Source organism: Ceratotherium simum, chromosome 9 (assembly GCF_057802395.1).
Source record: "Ceratotherium simum simum isolate JZ-2026a chromosome 9, ASM5780239v1, whole genome shotgun sequence".
Taxonomy (NCBI): domain Eukaryota; kingdom Metazoa; phylum Chordata; class Mammalia; order Perissodactyla; family Rhinocerotidae; genus Ceratotherium; species Ceratotherium simum.
In genome coordinates this window covers 17,118,616-17,134,423 of record NC_141908.1, presented here as the reverse complement: position 1 = coordinate 17,134,423, position 15,808 = coordinate 17,118,616, and the positions used below count along the sequence as shown (strand labels likewise).

Genomic DNA, 15,808 nt, shown 5'->3' with positions numbered 1-15,808 from the left:
AGTTACTCTACTTCAACCAAAATAAAGCATATGCCTCCTTGGCAGTCATAGGCATTTCAAAGACCCAAGCAGTTAGGAGAGGAGAAATCCTGTCACTTGTCTGGGAATCTGGGAATTGAGTTACTTCCTAGCTGTTTGCATATAGCTGACCCTGTGTAGAGGGGAAGCTGAAGGATGAAATATTACTCAAATAGTTTCACATCTTGATAACAGATTTCAGGGAAAATCCTTGCTAAACTAAGATTTGAGGATTCCTGGAAGAGTTCACTTACCCCTACTTCATCTGTCAACTTTTTAAAAGAATAATTGAAAAGCTGTCCAAAATGCAAAGTGATATCTATCACTATGTAGGTATCTATCACTTTAAAAAGAAATCTTAAAATTTTGGTGAATATTAGATTTTTTGTAAGTGAAGTAAGAATTACAATTATAAAGGGTACAAAATGAGCTCCATTGTAAAATAAAGAATACTAAAATAAATAACCTACTTTTTAATTTTATGTATTTCCTAGACCCTGTAGAATGATATGCAACTTTCTACTTAGGCCTTGAAGTAAGGAAAACCTAAAGTTTGATGGTAATACTACTACATAACAGCTGGGGGCTCAGTATATTACTTAACTTCTCTGAGCCTCAGTTTTCACGTCAATAAATGGGGATAATAAAACCTATTATAGGGTTATTGTCAGACTTGTTTACAGGTAAAATGCCCAGAATGTTGCCTGTTATGTAGCAAGCCTGCAAATAATTTTCTATTATTATTTCAAGAACGATACAGAGTTATATTTTGTTTGCTTTAAAAATTCAATATCAGCATAGAGCAACAAAAGAAATAAAAATAATTATAAATATACATGAGCAAAGTTGATACAGAAAGGACAACTGAAATGTTTTAGAAGAAATATTTATTTACAGATAATTTATTTACAGATGATATATGTTAATGAACTTAAAGTGAAGCTTTTACTTGACATTCAGCATTTGTTTGGCTATTATAACATCCAAGACAAAAAATCTCTTTCATGACACTCGGTGAAAACAATGCACTGATGACCAATCACTTTAAATATTTATAGAAAGTTTAGTGGAGGAAGTGAGCTAAACCAAGGAAGGAGTTCCTCTGGAGACTGCGAAAGAATGTATCAAAGCCTGGCGAGTGTTCATCTACCCTGAGAAGAATGGTCCACTAATCATGTGCTTTTGTTTCTCCAGGGAGAAGTTGGCTGTGGCCCGACTACAGAGAGAAATTGCCCAAAGAAGAAGTGAGGGGGCCATGGTAAGTCCTGACTGGGCTCTCTTGATTCCAAACCTCCCTTCCAAAGGTCTCTGGCTTGGAAGGCATTTTGTCTCATTAAGTATATCTAAGGAAAATATTTGCTTGCAGCAAACTTAATGATGTATTGGTAAATAATGTGTTTGTAATGCAGTTTAGACAGCTCTGTCATTTGCTGAGAGAGAGAGGGAGAGAGGGAGAGAGATTAATTGAGAAAAATAAATAACTATTTGGGCTTTAAAGAGGATGGTCAAACATTCCAAGGGTTATAAGTCTTTATTTCCTGAAGGTCTACTGGATGTCCAGGCTTCCAGCTGTGAGCACGGTGTCCGTAAATGAACAATTTTAGACATTCAGATAAGGACAGTTCAACATAATTCAAGCCTCTGAGTTCTTCGAACTTAAAAAAACAAACAACCTAAAAGAACACTAAGATGTTTGCTCATATAATCGTCTTTTATCCTTTTCCATCTGTCCACGATTTGCACAAAGGAAAGACGTTTCTTGCTGTGCTTTTCAGCGTGTGCCATTTGGAAAACTGCTGTTTCCTTGTGTTTTGAATTGTACTAGAAATCAATATGGTTGTTTTGGTCCATAGCAACTTCATTTTATAGACTGTCTTTGCCAGAGTATCCGCCTGTGTGCCCCTCTAACATTGGAGATGACTGTCTGGGGACCCAGGGAATGTACACGTGTGGATTAACTGCTGCTGCTACCTCTGAGAAAAAAAACATAATTCCAGATTTTTTCCTGCTTATGATAAAACAATGATGCATGCAATTTTTCAGCACAAGAATTAGCTTTTTTGAAAAAGAGAAGTGACAGATTTTCAGCCCCTGAAGGCTGCTTCCGTTTGATTTCATGAGAGTTAATTGACAATCCGTCCACTGAAAAAAAAGTAAGATTTGTAAAATGTGCTGGCCTTGTACTTCTCTCCACAGGGAAAGCAAAGGGTTAGAACAAGAGGCTGAATGCTGAGTGGGTTCTGGAAGGTGCTGTGGACCTTGAGCATCATCAAATCGTTAGGGAGGTGATCACGTTATTTGCTCTACTACTGATCTTAAGGCAGAGAGACTCTTGAATGTTCAAACAGTAGGAAGCAATTGCTCACTAGTGTCTTTGAGCACTGAAATGGAAATAAGTTGGAGAAAGTGAAGGTTTAATCAAATGGTGAACTGAAAAATTTCAATCTGGACTTCTACTGCATTGCACAGTGTTTCTGGGCTAAGCCATTCTGTAATATTTCGGTCTTCCATTTAGGGCCAGCTCCTGTTACACTGGTCATCGGCTATGTTCTAATGGAATGTAAAGAAGTGATGACTTTTCCAGGTCTCAGTTTCTTCATCTTTAAAGTGAGGAGGCTGGACTATTATGATTCCATTAGCTTAGCTGATCATGAGACTGGACGTTTGTTTTGTAAAGTTTTTATGGTGGAGAGCTTCTCCTGGTAATAACTAAATGTTATTTAAGCGCCTAAGTATAGGCCTCTAAGGAATGTATTTTTCTGACTCCAACAGTGAATGAGCCTGAGTTGAAATTATGTCAGAGAGATAACTCTCTAGTCTTTTACAAAACAAAACTCCCTTTTAAAACATTATAGAAGTAATTGTTCAATGTAGAAAATACCCAGAAAACATAGACAAGCTAAAAAGATTACTCTGATTGCTCAAAAAATTACTTTGAAAAAGTTACCACTGTTTTATTACTCTTATTTTAATGATGGTAATGAAAAACTACGGTTATGTATTGGTTGATTTAACAAATATTTATTGAGCACCTAGTATGCACCCAGCATTATTCTGGGCACTGGGGAAATATCAGTGGAAAAAACAGGCAAGAATCTGAGAGCTCACATCCTAGCGCGTGGGGAGACAGACATTCAGTGTAATTGGAGTGTTAGATGGAGGAAGCAGCTATGAGAAAATAAGATCAAGGTGGGAGATTGGGAGGTCTAGGGGATCACTATTTTAAATAAAGCATTCATAGTTGTAAATCATTGAAAAGTTAGTATTTGAGCAAAACTTGAAGGAGGTGAAGGAGTGAACCGTGGTGATGTCTGGGGAGGAGCATTCCAGGCAGGCAGATCAGCAATGCAGAGGCCTGGAGCACCGAGGAACAACATGGAGACAGAATGGCTGGAGGGGAGTGACGGAGAGGGTGAACAGTAGAAGATAATACAGGCAGAGAAGTGATGGGGTGGGGGGAGTCACCAAGGTCCCCAGGGACCTCTGTCTCATGCTCTGAGTGACAGGAGCCACTGGAAGGCTTCGAGGGAGGCAGTGATGACATCTGATTTACTGCTATTGATGTTATTATTTTCCCCCATTCTATAATTTATCACATCTCAATTCTTTAGAGACACCATAAGCCCTGATTTTCCTTAAAGTCCTTTATTTTGCTCTTTCTCCCTCTTTTTCAATATTGTTTTCCCTCTCTTCTGACCTAGTCAAACCCCTCTGAGATTTCTACTTAATTATATGCTTCAGCTTTTCTGCTCTTAGGATTCATTTATTTCTGAAGTCCTGATTCTTTCAGTATCTGACAGCTCCTAAAATCAGGCAGTTCTATTAATCCTATAAATTTAATTCTTGCTGTTATAAGCCCAGAACTTTTATCACGTCTGTAGCAGAAATGGAGAGCAGTTCATCACAAGCAGATCACCTTATGTTTTTAAAGACTACAGTTTAAAGTATTCTATATTTTTATCCATATGAAAGGAAAAGTAGTATGGAAAAAGTTACATAAGAAGTATTTTCAAAACTGTAATTGAAGCAGATATTTACTTTTAAAGACATCAATGAACCTTTTATAATCAAAATCTATAATGCAAAGCATGCCCTTTTTAAAATTTGACTTTATGCAATAAATCTCTTATAAGTTTTAAGACAGTCCCCAAGGCACCATTTTGGGAGATTTATTTTTTTAATACACTTTTTATTTTGGAATAATTTTAGACTTACAGAAAAATTGCACACCTGCATACCGTTTAACCAGTTTTCTAATGTTAATATCTTACAGAACTGCAGTATAATTATCGAAACTAAGAGATTAACATTGTCATGTTACTGTTAACTAAACTCCAGATTTTATTGGAATTTCACCAGTTTTTCCAATAATTTCCCTTTTCTGATCTACGATTCAATCCAGGGTACCTCATTGCATGGAGAGAGATTTCTTTTTAATGGCTGGTGGGCGTCTATGTGGGAGTGAGAAGATCGTGAGCTTGGAAGTGAGGCAGGTCTGGATTCTAAGTCCAGCCCCACCAGAGGTTAGCTGTGTGACCTTGGTGACGTGTTGCTCTACTGGGTTTTATCAATTCTGTCTGCTCTTTTGTTCTGTTAACTCAGGTCTTTATTTCGGAAAGCTTTATTTCAGCAGATTAGATGTTTCATATTTGTTTCCTTTTGTTCTTAAATTGTCCCTCTGTGAAATAACTGTCACCATTGTTTCCATACTGACCTTTCATTATTTTTCACAAACTGTTAGAAGATCATGTTTCTCTTCATCGGGGAGATTGTGTTTCAGCATGTGCTCCCTATCACTTACTCAGTTTACTGCAAGATCTATGCTGCCCTGAAGACTTTAGTGTCATCTTAAATTTTGTTATATGTAAAAAGGCCCTTTCTACCCCAAGAGTATAAAGATAGTCATTCTCATTATCTTCTAGAATGTATATAGTTCTTATTTGTCTGTATGTAAATCTTTGAAAATTCTAGGTGGAATTCAATTGGTGTGAGGTAGGGACCAAAAAGAATGTTTCCCAAATTGGTGGTTAATTTTCCAACATCATTTACTGAACAATCCAACATTTACTATCATCTTTATCATATTCTAAATACCCCTATCAATCTGGGTCAGTTACTGGACTGCTTATACTTTTCCATTAACCTTTAGCTATTCTTACAGGATTCTAAATTGTTTTAATTATATAGAAATTTATAGTTTATTTAATATTTTGTAGACTAAGTTCCTTCTGATTATACTTTTTTCTCTAGTCTTGTAAAGACAATTTATTTATTGAATAGCAATGAGATCATGAGTTCAAAATATGTATTTGGATTTTTTTAAAAAAAGTAAAAATTGTTTTTTATATACTTATGACACAATAAACTATCTCAAAGAGAATTCAAAATGATGTGAATTTTAGAAGAATATCACTTCTACCACTATTAGTTTGTCTTTGATCAAAGAGATAGTAATATCTACTGAACACTAATATGCTACCAAACACAATTTTAAAAATGCTTGAGGTAAGTATGCAAAATCTTCAACACTGTGTGGTTCCTTTTTACCCCATTGATTAATTTTTCGTTGGGAAAAAGAAAAATATCAATTCTTGATTACTGATCTCAAGGCACTAAGAAAGCACAGGAACCCCATTTACCCTGTTGCAAGATTCCCTTTTTTCCTGCAACAGATATTTAGACACTGACTAGGTGTTACCATACTGTACCATCAGCTAAATTCATAACCATACACCTTTTTTTTTTTCACACAGTGAACATCCAAGGAATAATAGTCAAAGATGGAAATATTGACAGTTATATTAGGAATTTGAGAAAAAAAACAGACGTGTTTGAAGAAGTAGAGAAATCAGAATCCTTGGATCCTCTCTACATCCTAGCTAGAGGACAGGCAAACTTACAACAGTAGAAGCCCTCACCAGATCTGCTCATTCAGTGCCACAGTGTGGACAGCCAGCTATGGCGCAGATAGTGGAGTTGGCTAGGTCACCTGGTAGGAACGTGGACAAAAATATGTTAAAGAAACTTCACCTCTGTGACCTGTATCTGTTCATGGTTTCTAGTGGGTCTCTATTTAACTGCAGGGATCTCTTCTTCTAATAGCGTTTGAGAGATTTACCCATCTTATTTTTAACCTGTTTGTTCCCTGCCATCTATAGCATGTGAATTTACTTTCCCTCTTAGTAATTTGTAGAAAGCAAAGATCCAGTCTTGAATATCTGTTATTTAAACAAGAAGAGATAATTTCTTTTAACTTAAGAAACACATGTGGAAACAAGAACATTGTACGCAGCCCGGGTGATATTGCCGTGGTGAACTGACAGGATTTTGTCTAGTATGCCCTTCTTCTTGCCTTTGCTGAACAGCTGTAGAGACAGTTGTGTAGTCTGACTTCTGGCATACAAAAGGCAGCCGAGAAGGGAAATTCAGAGTTTGGAAACCCAGGAGTTAGAGGGCATGGAGCTATAGTCCCCAAACATGTCAATTCCTACTACTGGCTTTCTTGGGGTCAGTTTTTGGTTTTGCTAGAATTATAAGGCTGTTGTTTATGGTATCCCAGCGGGTGGCAGAACTGATTTTCTAACTGGTAGTAGTCAAAGAAGGGAGATTAGGATGGGTATAAGGTGAATTCAGATTATTTTTCTGTTTTTGTTTTTAATTGAGATATAATTGACATGTTAATTTCAGGTATACAACATAATGATTAAATATATGTATATATAGCAAAATTATCACCACAGTAAGTTTACTTAACATCTGTCACCACACAGTTATAAAATTTTTTTTCTTCTAATGACAGCTTTTTAAGTTCTATTCTCTGAGCAACTTTCAAATATAAAGAACAGTGTTATTAACTATAGTCACCACGCTGTACGTTACATTCTCAGGACTTGTTTATTTTATAACTGGAAATTTGTACCCTTTTGACCACGTTACTCATTTCACCAACCTCCGAATTCCTCCACCTCTGGCAACAATCTGTTCTGTGTCTATAAGTTTTTTTTAATTAAGATTCCACATATAAGTGAGATCATACAATATTTGTCTTTCTCTGACTTATTTTACTTAACATAATGCCCTCAAGGTCAATCCAAGTTGTTGCAAATGGAAGAATTTCCTTCCTTTTTATGGCTGAATAATATTCTGGTGTGTGTGTGTGTATGACATTTTCTTTATCTATTCATCCATCGATGGACACAGTTTGTTTCCATGTCTCAGCTGTTATAAACAATGCTGCAACGAACATGGAAGTACAGATATCTCTTCAAGATAGTGATATTGTTTCCTTCAGATATGGTAGTTCTATTTTTAATTTTTTGAGGAGCCTCCATACTTTTCTCCATAGTGGCTGCACCAATTTACATTCCTACCAACAGTGCACAAGGTTTCCCTTTTCACCACATCCTTGCCAACACTTGTTCCTTGTCTTTTTGATAATAGTCATCTAACAGATGTGAGGTGATATATCATTGTGGTTTTGATTTGCATTTCCCTGATGATTAATGATGTTGAGCACCTTTTCATGTACCTGTTGGCCATCTGAATGTCTTCTCTGGAAAAATGTCTATTCAGAGCCTCTGCCCATTTTTAAATCAGATTGTTTTTTTGTTATTGAGTTGTATGAGTTCCTCATATATTTTGGATATTAATCCCTTATGAGATATATAGTTTGCAAATATCTTCTGCCATTCTGTAGGTTGCCTTTTCATTTTGTTGACGGTTTTCTTTGCTGTGCAGAAGCTTTTTAGTTTGATACAGTCCCACTTGTTTATTTTTGCTTTTGGTGTCGGATGCAAAAAATCATCACCAAGACCAATGTCAATGAGCTTACTGCTTATGTTTTCTTCTAGGAGTTTTATGGTTTCAGGTCTTAATTCAAGTCTTTAATCTCTGTAAGTTAATTTTTGTGTATGGTGTAATATAGTGGTCCAGTTTCATTCTTTTGCATGTGACTGTCCAGTTTTCCCAGCACCATTTATTGAAGAGACTGTCCTTTCCCCATTGTATATTCTTGGCTCCTTTGTTGTAAATTAATGGACTATACATACATGCATGGGTTTATTTCTGGGCTCTCTATTCTGTTCCATTGGTTTATGTGTCTGTTTGTATGCCAATACCACTCTGTTTTGATTACTATAGCTTTGTAATATAGTTTGAAATCAGAGAGCATGATGCCTCCAACTTTGTTCTTCTTTCTCTAGATTGCTTTGGCCTTTCCAGGTCTTTTGTGGTTCCATACAAATTTTAGCATTGTTCTATTTCTGTGAAAAATGATATTCGAATTTTGATAGGGATTGTATTGAATCTGTAGATTGCTTTGGTTGATATGGACATTTTTACAATATTAATTCTTCCAGTCCATGAGCATGGAATATTGTTCCATTTATTCGTGTCATCTTCAGTTTCTGTCATCAATGCCTTATAGCTTTCAGCACACAGGTCTTTTATGTCTTTGGTTAAATTTATTCCTATGTATTTTATTCTTTTTGATGCTATTGTAAATATGAGTTTTTTTTTAAATTTCTTTTCCTAATAGTTTGTGATTTTGTTGTTAGTGCTATCGAGTTGACTCTGACTCCTAGCGACCCTGTGTACAGCAGAGCAGAACCCTGCCCCGTCTTTTTGCACCATCCTCTCACCTTCCAGCACTATATCAGACAACGCTCTGCAGCTATTCATAAAGGGGTTTTTTTTTGTTTCTTTTTTTCTGAGGAAGATTTGCCCTGAGCTAACATCTGTGCCAATCTTCTTCTATTTTGTATGTTGGTCGCTGCCACAGCATGACTGATGAGTGGTGTAGGTCCGTGCCCAGGATCTGAACTTGTGAACCCGGGCCGCCAAAGCAGAGTGCGCCGAATTAACCACTATGCCACAAGGCCAGCCCCTCATTAGGTTTTCATGGCTGATTTTTTGAGAAGTGGGTGACCAGGTCCTTCTTCCTACTCTTAGTCTGGAAGCTCTGTTAAAACCTGTCCACTATGGGTGACCCTGCTGGTATTTGAAATACCAGTGGCATAGCTTTCAACATCACAGCAACACACAGCCACCACAGTATGGTATATTTTTCACCATTAATGAACCAATACTGATACATCATTATTAACTAAAGTCTGTACTTTATTCAGATTTCCATAGTTTCACCTAATGTCCTTTTTCTGTTTCAGGATCCCGTCCAGGATATACATGCATTTAATTGTCATGTCTTCTTAAACTCTTCTTGGTTGTGACAGATTCTCGTTCTTTCCTTGTTTTTGATGACCTAGACAGTTTTGAGAACAGTTTTAACTGGTTAGGTATTTTGGAGTATTTGCCTCATTGAGATTCTTCTGATGTTTATCTCATGGTTAGACTAGGATGTATTTTTGGGAGGTAGACCAGAAGTTAAAGTGCTGTTCTCATCACTTCATGTCAAGGTTACATATTATCAATATAACATCACTATTTAGGTGAACCTTTATCACCTGGCTGAGGCAGTGTTATTCAGGTTTGCACTGGGAAGTTCCTCTCCTCTCAGCCCCTTCCATACTGCCTTTTTTGGAAGGAAGTCACTATGCACAGCCCACACTTGAGGAGTGGAGAGTTGTGTTCCACCTCCTTGAAGGTAGAATATCTACATAAATTATTTTGAGTTCTTCTGCATGGGTTATTTGTCTCTTCTTCCCCATTTATTTATTCAATCATTTCTATCACTATGAATGCATTGATATTTACTTTATACTTTGGGTTATAAACCAATATAAACTACTTTATTTCGTTGCTCAAATCGTTCCAGCTTTGGCCATTAGGAGTTCCTTTAGTTGGCTCCTGTGTCCCTCTGACATACTCTCATCATTGTTTTTCTTTCTTTCTTTTTCTTTGTCTTAGCATTTTATTACTTTCTGGCATTACAAGATACTTCATTTAGGAAGTCCATTTTTTGTTACCTAGTAAAGTGGAAGGTGAAACACAGCCTGCGACCTAGCTATTCTACTTCTATGTTTCGATCCTAGAGAAACTCTAACATATACGCAAAGGAGCTCATATAAAGATGCACACTCTAGCACTGTTTCTAGTGATTAAAAAGTCAAAGCAATCTCAAGTTCCCTCAGGAGGAGAATAGATGAGTCAACTGATTTCTTCAAACACTAAAATAATATGCAATAGTTAAAATGAACTTGATATGCGTGTATCAAAGTGGACAAATCTCAAAAACAACATTATTGACATGTAAGTAGGAAAAATCTAATATGTGTATTAACCACACACACCAAATTTAGGATAATGGATACTTCTGGGGAGGAGGGAAAGGTCTTAAGTTATATCCACTTATTTAATTTTTTAATGAAGCAAATATCATAAAATGTTTTAAAAATCTGTTAAATCTGGGTGAAATGATGTCTCACATTATTTTCTGAATTTTTAAAATATTTCATCATAACAACCTTAAGTGAATTTAAATAAAACTGTTGAAATTAAAAAATAAAACCATAATACCATTAGCAGAAAAGTTAGGAGAAATTAGCAGAAAATATTAGATTGTCCAGAGGAAAATATCAGAAAATATGTTCTTTTTATGACCTGAGCACAGTGAAGGCATGTCTCAGTGTGACACCAGGGTCATAAACTGTGAAGGGTAGAGATGGAGAAGAAACATGGTAAAAAGCATTTTCTTCTGCTGAGTAAAAGGTTATATAAACCAAGTTAATAAATGAAACACTTTTTTTTTTATTGCAACAGACATGATAGATAGAGAGACATAAAATTCTAGAAACTTTCAGAGAAATCCTCAGAATAATGCTTGTGGATTACATATCTGAGTTCAACCTTAAAGTACGTTTGAAAAGTTGGATCAGTGTAGAGCATCTCAGATTTACCTACAATTCTCTCAAGTAAAAATAGTATTCCTGAAGAGAGTGTTCTTACTGTATAGCTCTCTCCCCTCCAGTTAATCTCTTGCTAGCCCAGGACTGGCCCGCAATAAAATTTAGGTTAGATGTCCACCTTCCTTTCGTTTCAAGTCAAATGCTGGAGCTACAGACAGTATTCTACCAGGAAACTTGGAAACTATTCAGAATTTGTTCCATTTTCAAACAAGGCAGGAGCTTTAGAAGACTACTTACTTAAGCACAAAGAAAAGCCTCGTGGTCCCTCAGGTGGCTGGAATGGCCTCCTATGCCTCTGTGTTTAATGTTTGAAAAGGGGACAGAGAGGAATAGGACACCATGAAGCAAGGCACTTTCCTTTCTTCTTGTACTTTTAAAAATTGAAGTAAAATTTACATACAGTAGACTACACATATCTTAACTGTCCAATTTTATGAGTTCAGATAGATGTATTCACTTGTGAAATCAACATTCCAATCGAGGTATAGAATATTTTTATCACCACAGAAAGTTCCTTCTTAACCCTTCTCTGTCACACATCCTCACCCCTGCAGATAAATAATCACTGATACACTTCATATAATTCATGTATTAGTTTAGCCTATTCTTGAATTTTATATAAATGTTATCAAACAGTATGTATTCTTTTGTCTCTGGCTTCTTTCCTTCCACATAATGTTTTTGAGATTTATCCATGTATGTGTGTCTCAGTAGGTTTTTCTTGTTTTTGTTTTTTTTCCTTTTGTAGCTGAATAGTATTTCCTTGTATGAATATAACACAATTAGTTTATCAAGGTTTTTTTTTGCCAGCTATTTGGGTTGTTTTCAATTTGGTCTATTACAAATAAGGCAGCTGTGCAATTTTGTACAATTCTTTTCATGGACATATCAGTCCATTATCAGATACATGATTTGCAAATACTTTCTCCCATTCTGTAGGTTTTCTTTTCATTTTCTTGATGGTTTCCTTTAAAACACAAAAGTTTTTAATATTGAAGAACTCCAATTTATCTGTTTTTTCTATTGTTGCTTTTGGTTTCATTTATAAGAAAGCTTTTCCTAATCCAAGGTCATGAAGATTTTTTTCGAAGCGTTTTTGTAGTTCTAGCTCTTACATTTAGGTCTGTGATCCATTTTTAGATTTTTTTTGTGTGTTTGAGGAAGGTGTCTAACTTCGTTCTTTTATATGTGGCTATCCAGTTGTCCTAGCACCATTTGTTGAAAAGACTATTCTTTCCCTCATTGAATTGTCTTGGCACTCTTGCTGAAAATCAGTTGACATGAATGTGAAGATTTGTTTTTGGACTTTCAGTTCTATTCTATTGACCTATATGTCTATCCTTATGCCAGTAGAATACTGTCTTGATTACTGGAGTAATCAGCATAAATACTACTGTGTAGTAAGTTTTGAAATTGGGAAATGTGCGTCCTCCAACTTCTTCTTTTTCAAGATTGTTTTGACAATCCTAGGCCCTTTGCATTTTCATATGAATTTTAGGATCAGTTTGCTAATTTCTGAACAACAACAAAAAAAATGCCAGCTGGGATTTTGGTAGGTATTACATTGAATAGATCAGATTAATTTTGCTGGTTTTTTGGACTTCATATGAATGGAATTTAGAGTATGTACTCTTTTGTGTCTAAATCCTTTCACAGAGTATAATGTTTTGGAGATTCATTCATATCATTTATGTATTAATAGTTCATTCCTTTACACTGCTGAGTAGTATTTCATTGTGTAAGTATACACACTTTGTTTATCTATTCTCCTGTTGATAAACTTTTGGATATTTTCTAGTTTTTAGCTACTATGAATTAAGCTACTATGATCATTCATGTGAAAGTCATTATTATGGGCATATGTTTTTATTTCTCTTGGATAATTATCTAGGAGTGGAATCATTAGACCTTAGGTTAAGTCTATATTTAACTTTATAAGAAGTAGCCATTCTGTTTTCCAATGTAGTTGTTCAATTTTACATGTCTACCAGCAATATGTGAGAATTTCAGTCCATTGACATCCTTGCCAATATTTGAAATTGTTAGTCTTTTTAGTTTTAGCCATCATAATTGATACACATAATTGTATCTCATTGTGGTTTACTTTGCATTTCCTATATGATGAAAGATGTTGAGCACTTTTCATCCACCTCTTGTCCATTTATATGTCTGTTAAATTATTTTGCCTATTTGAGAGGAATGACTAGTTTTCTTATTGAGTTGTGTGAGTTCTTTATATATTTTGAATACAAGTCTCCTGTCAAAATATATATTGCAGATTTTTTCCCATTCTTTGGTTTGCCTGTTCATTTTAAACAATGGTATCTTTTGGTGAACAGAAGCATTTTAATATTGATGAAATTCTATTAATTTTTTCCTCACAATTAGTGCTTTGTGTATTCTAAAAATCTTTGCCTGCCCTATCTTGACAAGAATATTATTTTGTGTTTTACCCTATAAACTTTATAGTTTTGGATTTATGTTTAGGTCCATGACCATTGGGAGTTAATTTTTGTCTATGGTGTGAGTTAGCAGTTGAGGTTCATTTAAAAAACTATAGTTATCTACATATTTTGGTATCATTTTTTGAAATGACTTTGCTTTCTTTATTGAATTGGTTTGGTGCCTTTTCTGGAAACCACTTGCCTCTATATGTACAGGTCTATATCCGGACTCTCACTTCTGTTCTTTATATCTATTTCTCTGTCCTTTGCAAATACTGCACTGTTTCATTATTGTGAACTTGTAATAAGCTTTATAATAAGTAATAAGTACTTGTAATAAGTACAAGTCTTTCAACTTTGTTCTTTTCCAAGATATTTTCACTATTTTAAGTCCCTTTAATTTCCATGTCAACATTGGAATCAGCTTATCAATTTCCTAAAAATACATCTGGTGATTTTGTTTATAATAGTATTGAATCTTTAGATGAATACAGGGAGGAGTGACATCTTAACAATATTGAGTCTTTCAATCCTTAAATATGATATAATCTCTCAGTGGTATTTTATAGTTGTTAGTGTAGAGCTCTTGAACATCTTATTGTTAAATTTAACCCTAATTAATTTCTGATTTTTGGTGCTAATGAAATGAAATTTGTTAAAATTTTTATTTTTTAAGTGTTTGTTGATAGTGTTTTCTTTTAGAATTTTAAAAATGGTGTTCAGCTTCCTTCTGGCTTCCATGATCCCTGATGAGAAATCTGCAGTCATAGATTTGTTGTTCCTGTATTTCATTCCCTGATTGTGGGTTTGTTTGCTTTGTCTTTAGTTTCCCACATTGTGATTATGGTGTGCTTGGGCATAGATTGCTTTGATATTATCCTGTTTGGGGCTCACTGATCTTCTTGAATCAGTAAGTTTATGTCTTTCACCAAATTATTAAAAAGATTTATTTTTGCTCCACATTTTTTCTCTTGTCTTTCTGAGACTCTGGTCATATGAATGCTAGAACTTTTGATGTCTCACAGGTCTCTGAGTCTCTCTTTTTTTCTCTTTCTTGAGCAGACTGGATAATTACTATTGATGTATCTTCACATTCATTGATGCTTTCTTGGTCATCTCTATTCTGCTATTGAGTCAACCCAATGAATATTTTATTTTGGATTTTCTATTTTTCAGTTTTAAGACTTTATTTCTTCTTTGTATTGTCTTTTTATTTGCTGAAATATTCTATCTTTCCATTCATTTCAAGAGTTTTCTCTTCTTTTTTATTAAATAGTTATACTTTTATTAAATAGTTATACTTCCTCCTGTGAAGTCTTGTTAAAAAAAAATTCCAACATCTGTGTAATCCAGGAGTTGATGTCTGTTGATTGTCATTTTTCTTATGAGTTGAGATTTTCTCAGTTCTTCATGTGCTGTGTAATTTTGGACTGTATCCTGGACATTTTGAATATTATATCATGATCTATATTATATCTTGGTCTTATTTTAGTATGAAGGAGGATCTTGATGTTTTTGTTTGTTTATTTTTGCTGGCAATTGACCTGGTTAGCTTCAGGCCTCAAGTTCTGACCTGCCTTCTATGGGCTGTGGTTCTAATGTCAGTTCACTTTTCATAGTGTTCACAGTACTAATTGGATTTGTTCCATGTTTTCACTGCCCAGTTTCAGTGTAGATCTTCAACCAAATATATTACTAAAATATGAATATGCAGCTCAGAGGTAAGCATAGGAGTCCATGCACAGCTTTATGGGGCTGCTTAGTTGATCTTCCTTCTCTTTGTGTTCTCTCTGACATTTTTTTACCTGCTTGGAGCCTCCCTTCTGATACTCCATCCAGAAAGCCAAGGCTTTAGTTTTCTTTCTCTTCTACACACTTCCCATAATTGCACCTGTGTCTGGAGCTAAACAGTCAGAAGACAGACAGAGAAAAAAGCAGCAGAAGTTTGCCTCTCATTCTTGTCATTGCAGCTCCTCTTGGAAGAAAGAAGGTCCCCCTTCCTCAGAGTTTTAGGTACCTACCCTGCCATCTGAGTGCTATCCTTCTGCGGCCATCATCAGTATAGAATTGCCTGGGGCTGGGGAAGGATAGAAGAGAAAAATAGAAAACAACTAAATATTAGATGTCCCCACTCTCTCTGATTCTTATGGACTCCCTTTCCTGCTCCTTGGGCCAGATAGAGAGCTGCTCCTGGAGCTTTTCCTGTCCACACCTGGTGTGCACTTTTGGGTTTGGGGCTCTCTTTGAATCCAGTCCAGGTGATACTAGAGGGGGAAACGTTGTAAACTCACCACTGGTTCAGTAGAACTTTTTTTTTTTTTTTTTTGGTGAGGAAGATTAGTCCTGAGCTAACATCTGTTGCCAATCCTCTTTTTGCTGAGGAAGATTTGCCCTGGGCTAACATCTGTGCCCATCTTCCTCTACTTCAAATGTGGGACGCCTGCCACAGCGTGGCTGGATAAACGGTGTGTAGGTCCATGCCCA

General features: G+C 35.6%; 1 protein-coding gene across 5 annotated transcripts in view; it reads left to right on the top strand.

The window, feature by feature from the left end:
* The window catches only part of NCKAP5 (NCK associated protein 5), a 906,791-nt gene that overhangs the window by 416,869 nt on the left and 474,114 nt on the right, over positions 1–15,808 (top strand). For all 5 annotated transcript variants that reach the window (XM_087435078.1, XM_087435074.1, XM_087435075.1 and 2 more), the window contains one exon: positions 1,213–1,276. In XM_087435078.1, coding sequence (XP_087291204.1) covers positions 1,213–1,276 — 64 coding nt within the window. The remainder of the gene's footprint in view (positions 1–1,212; positions 1,277–15,808) is intronic.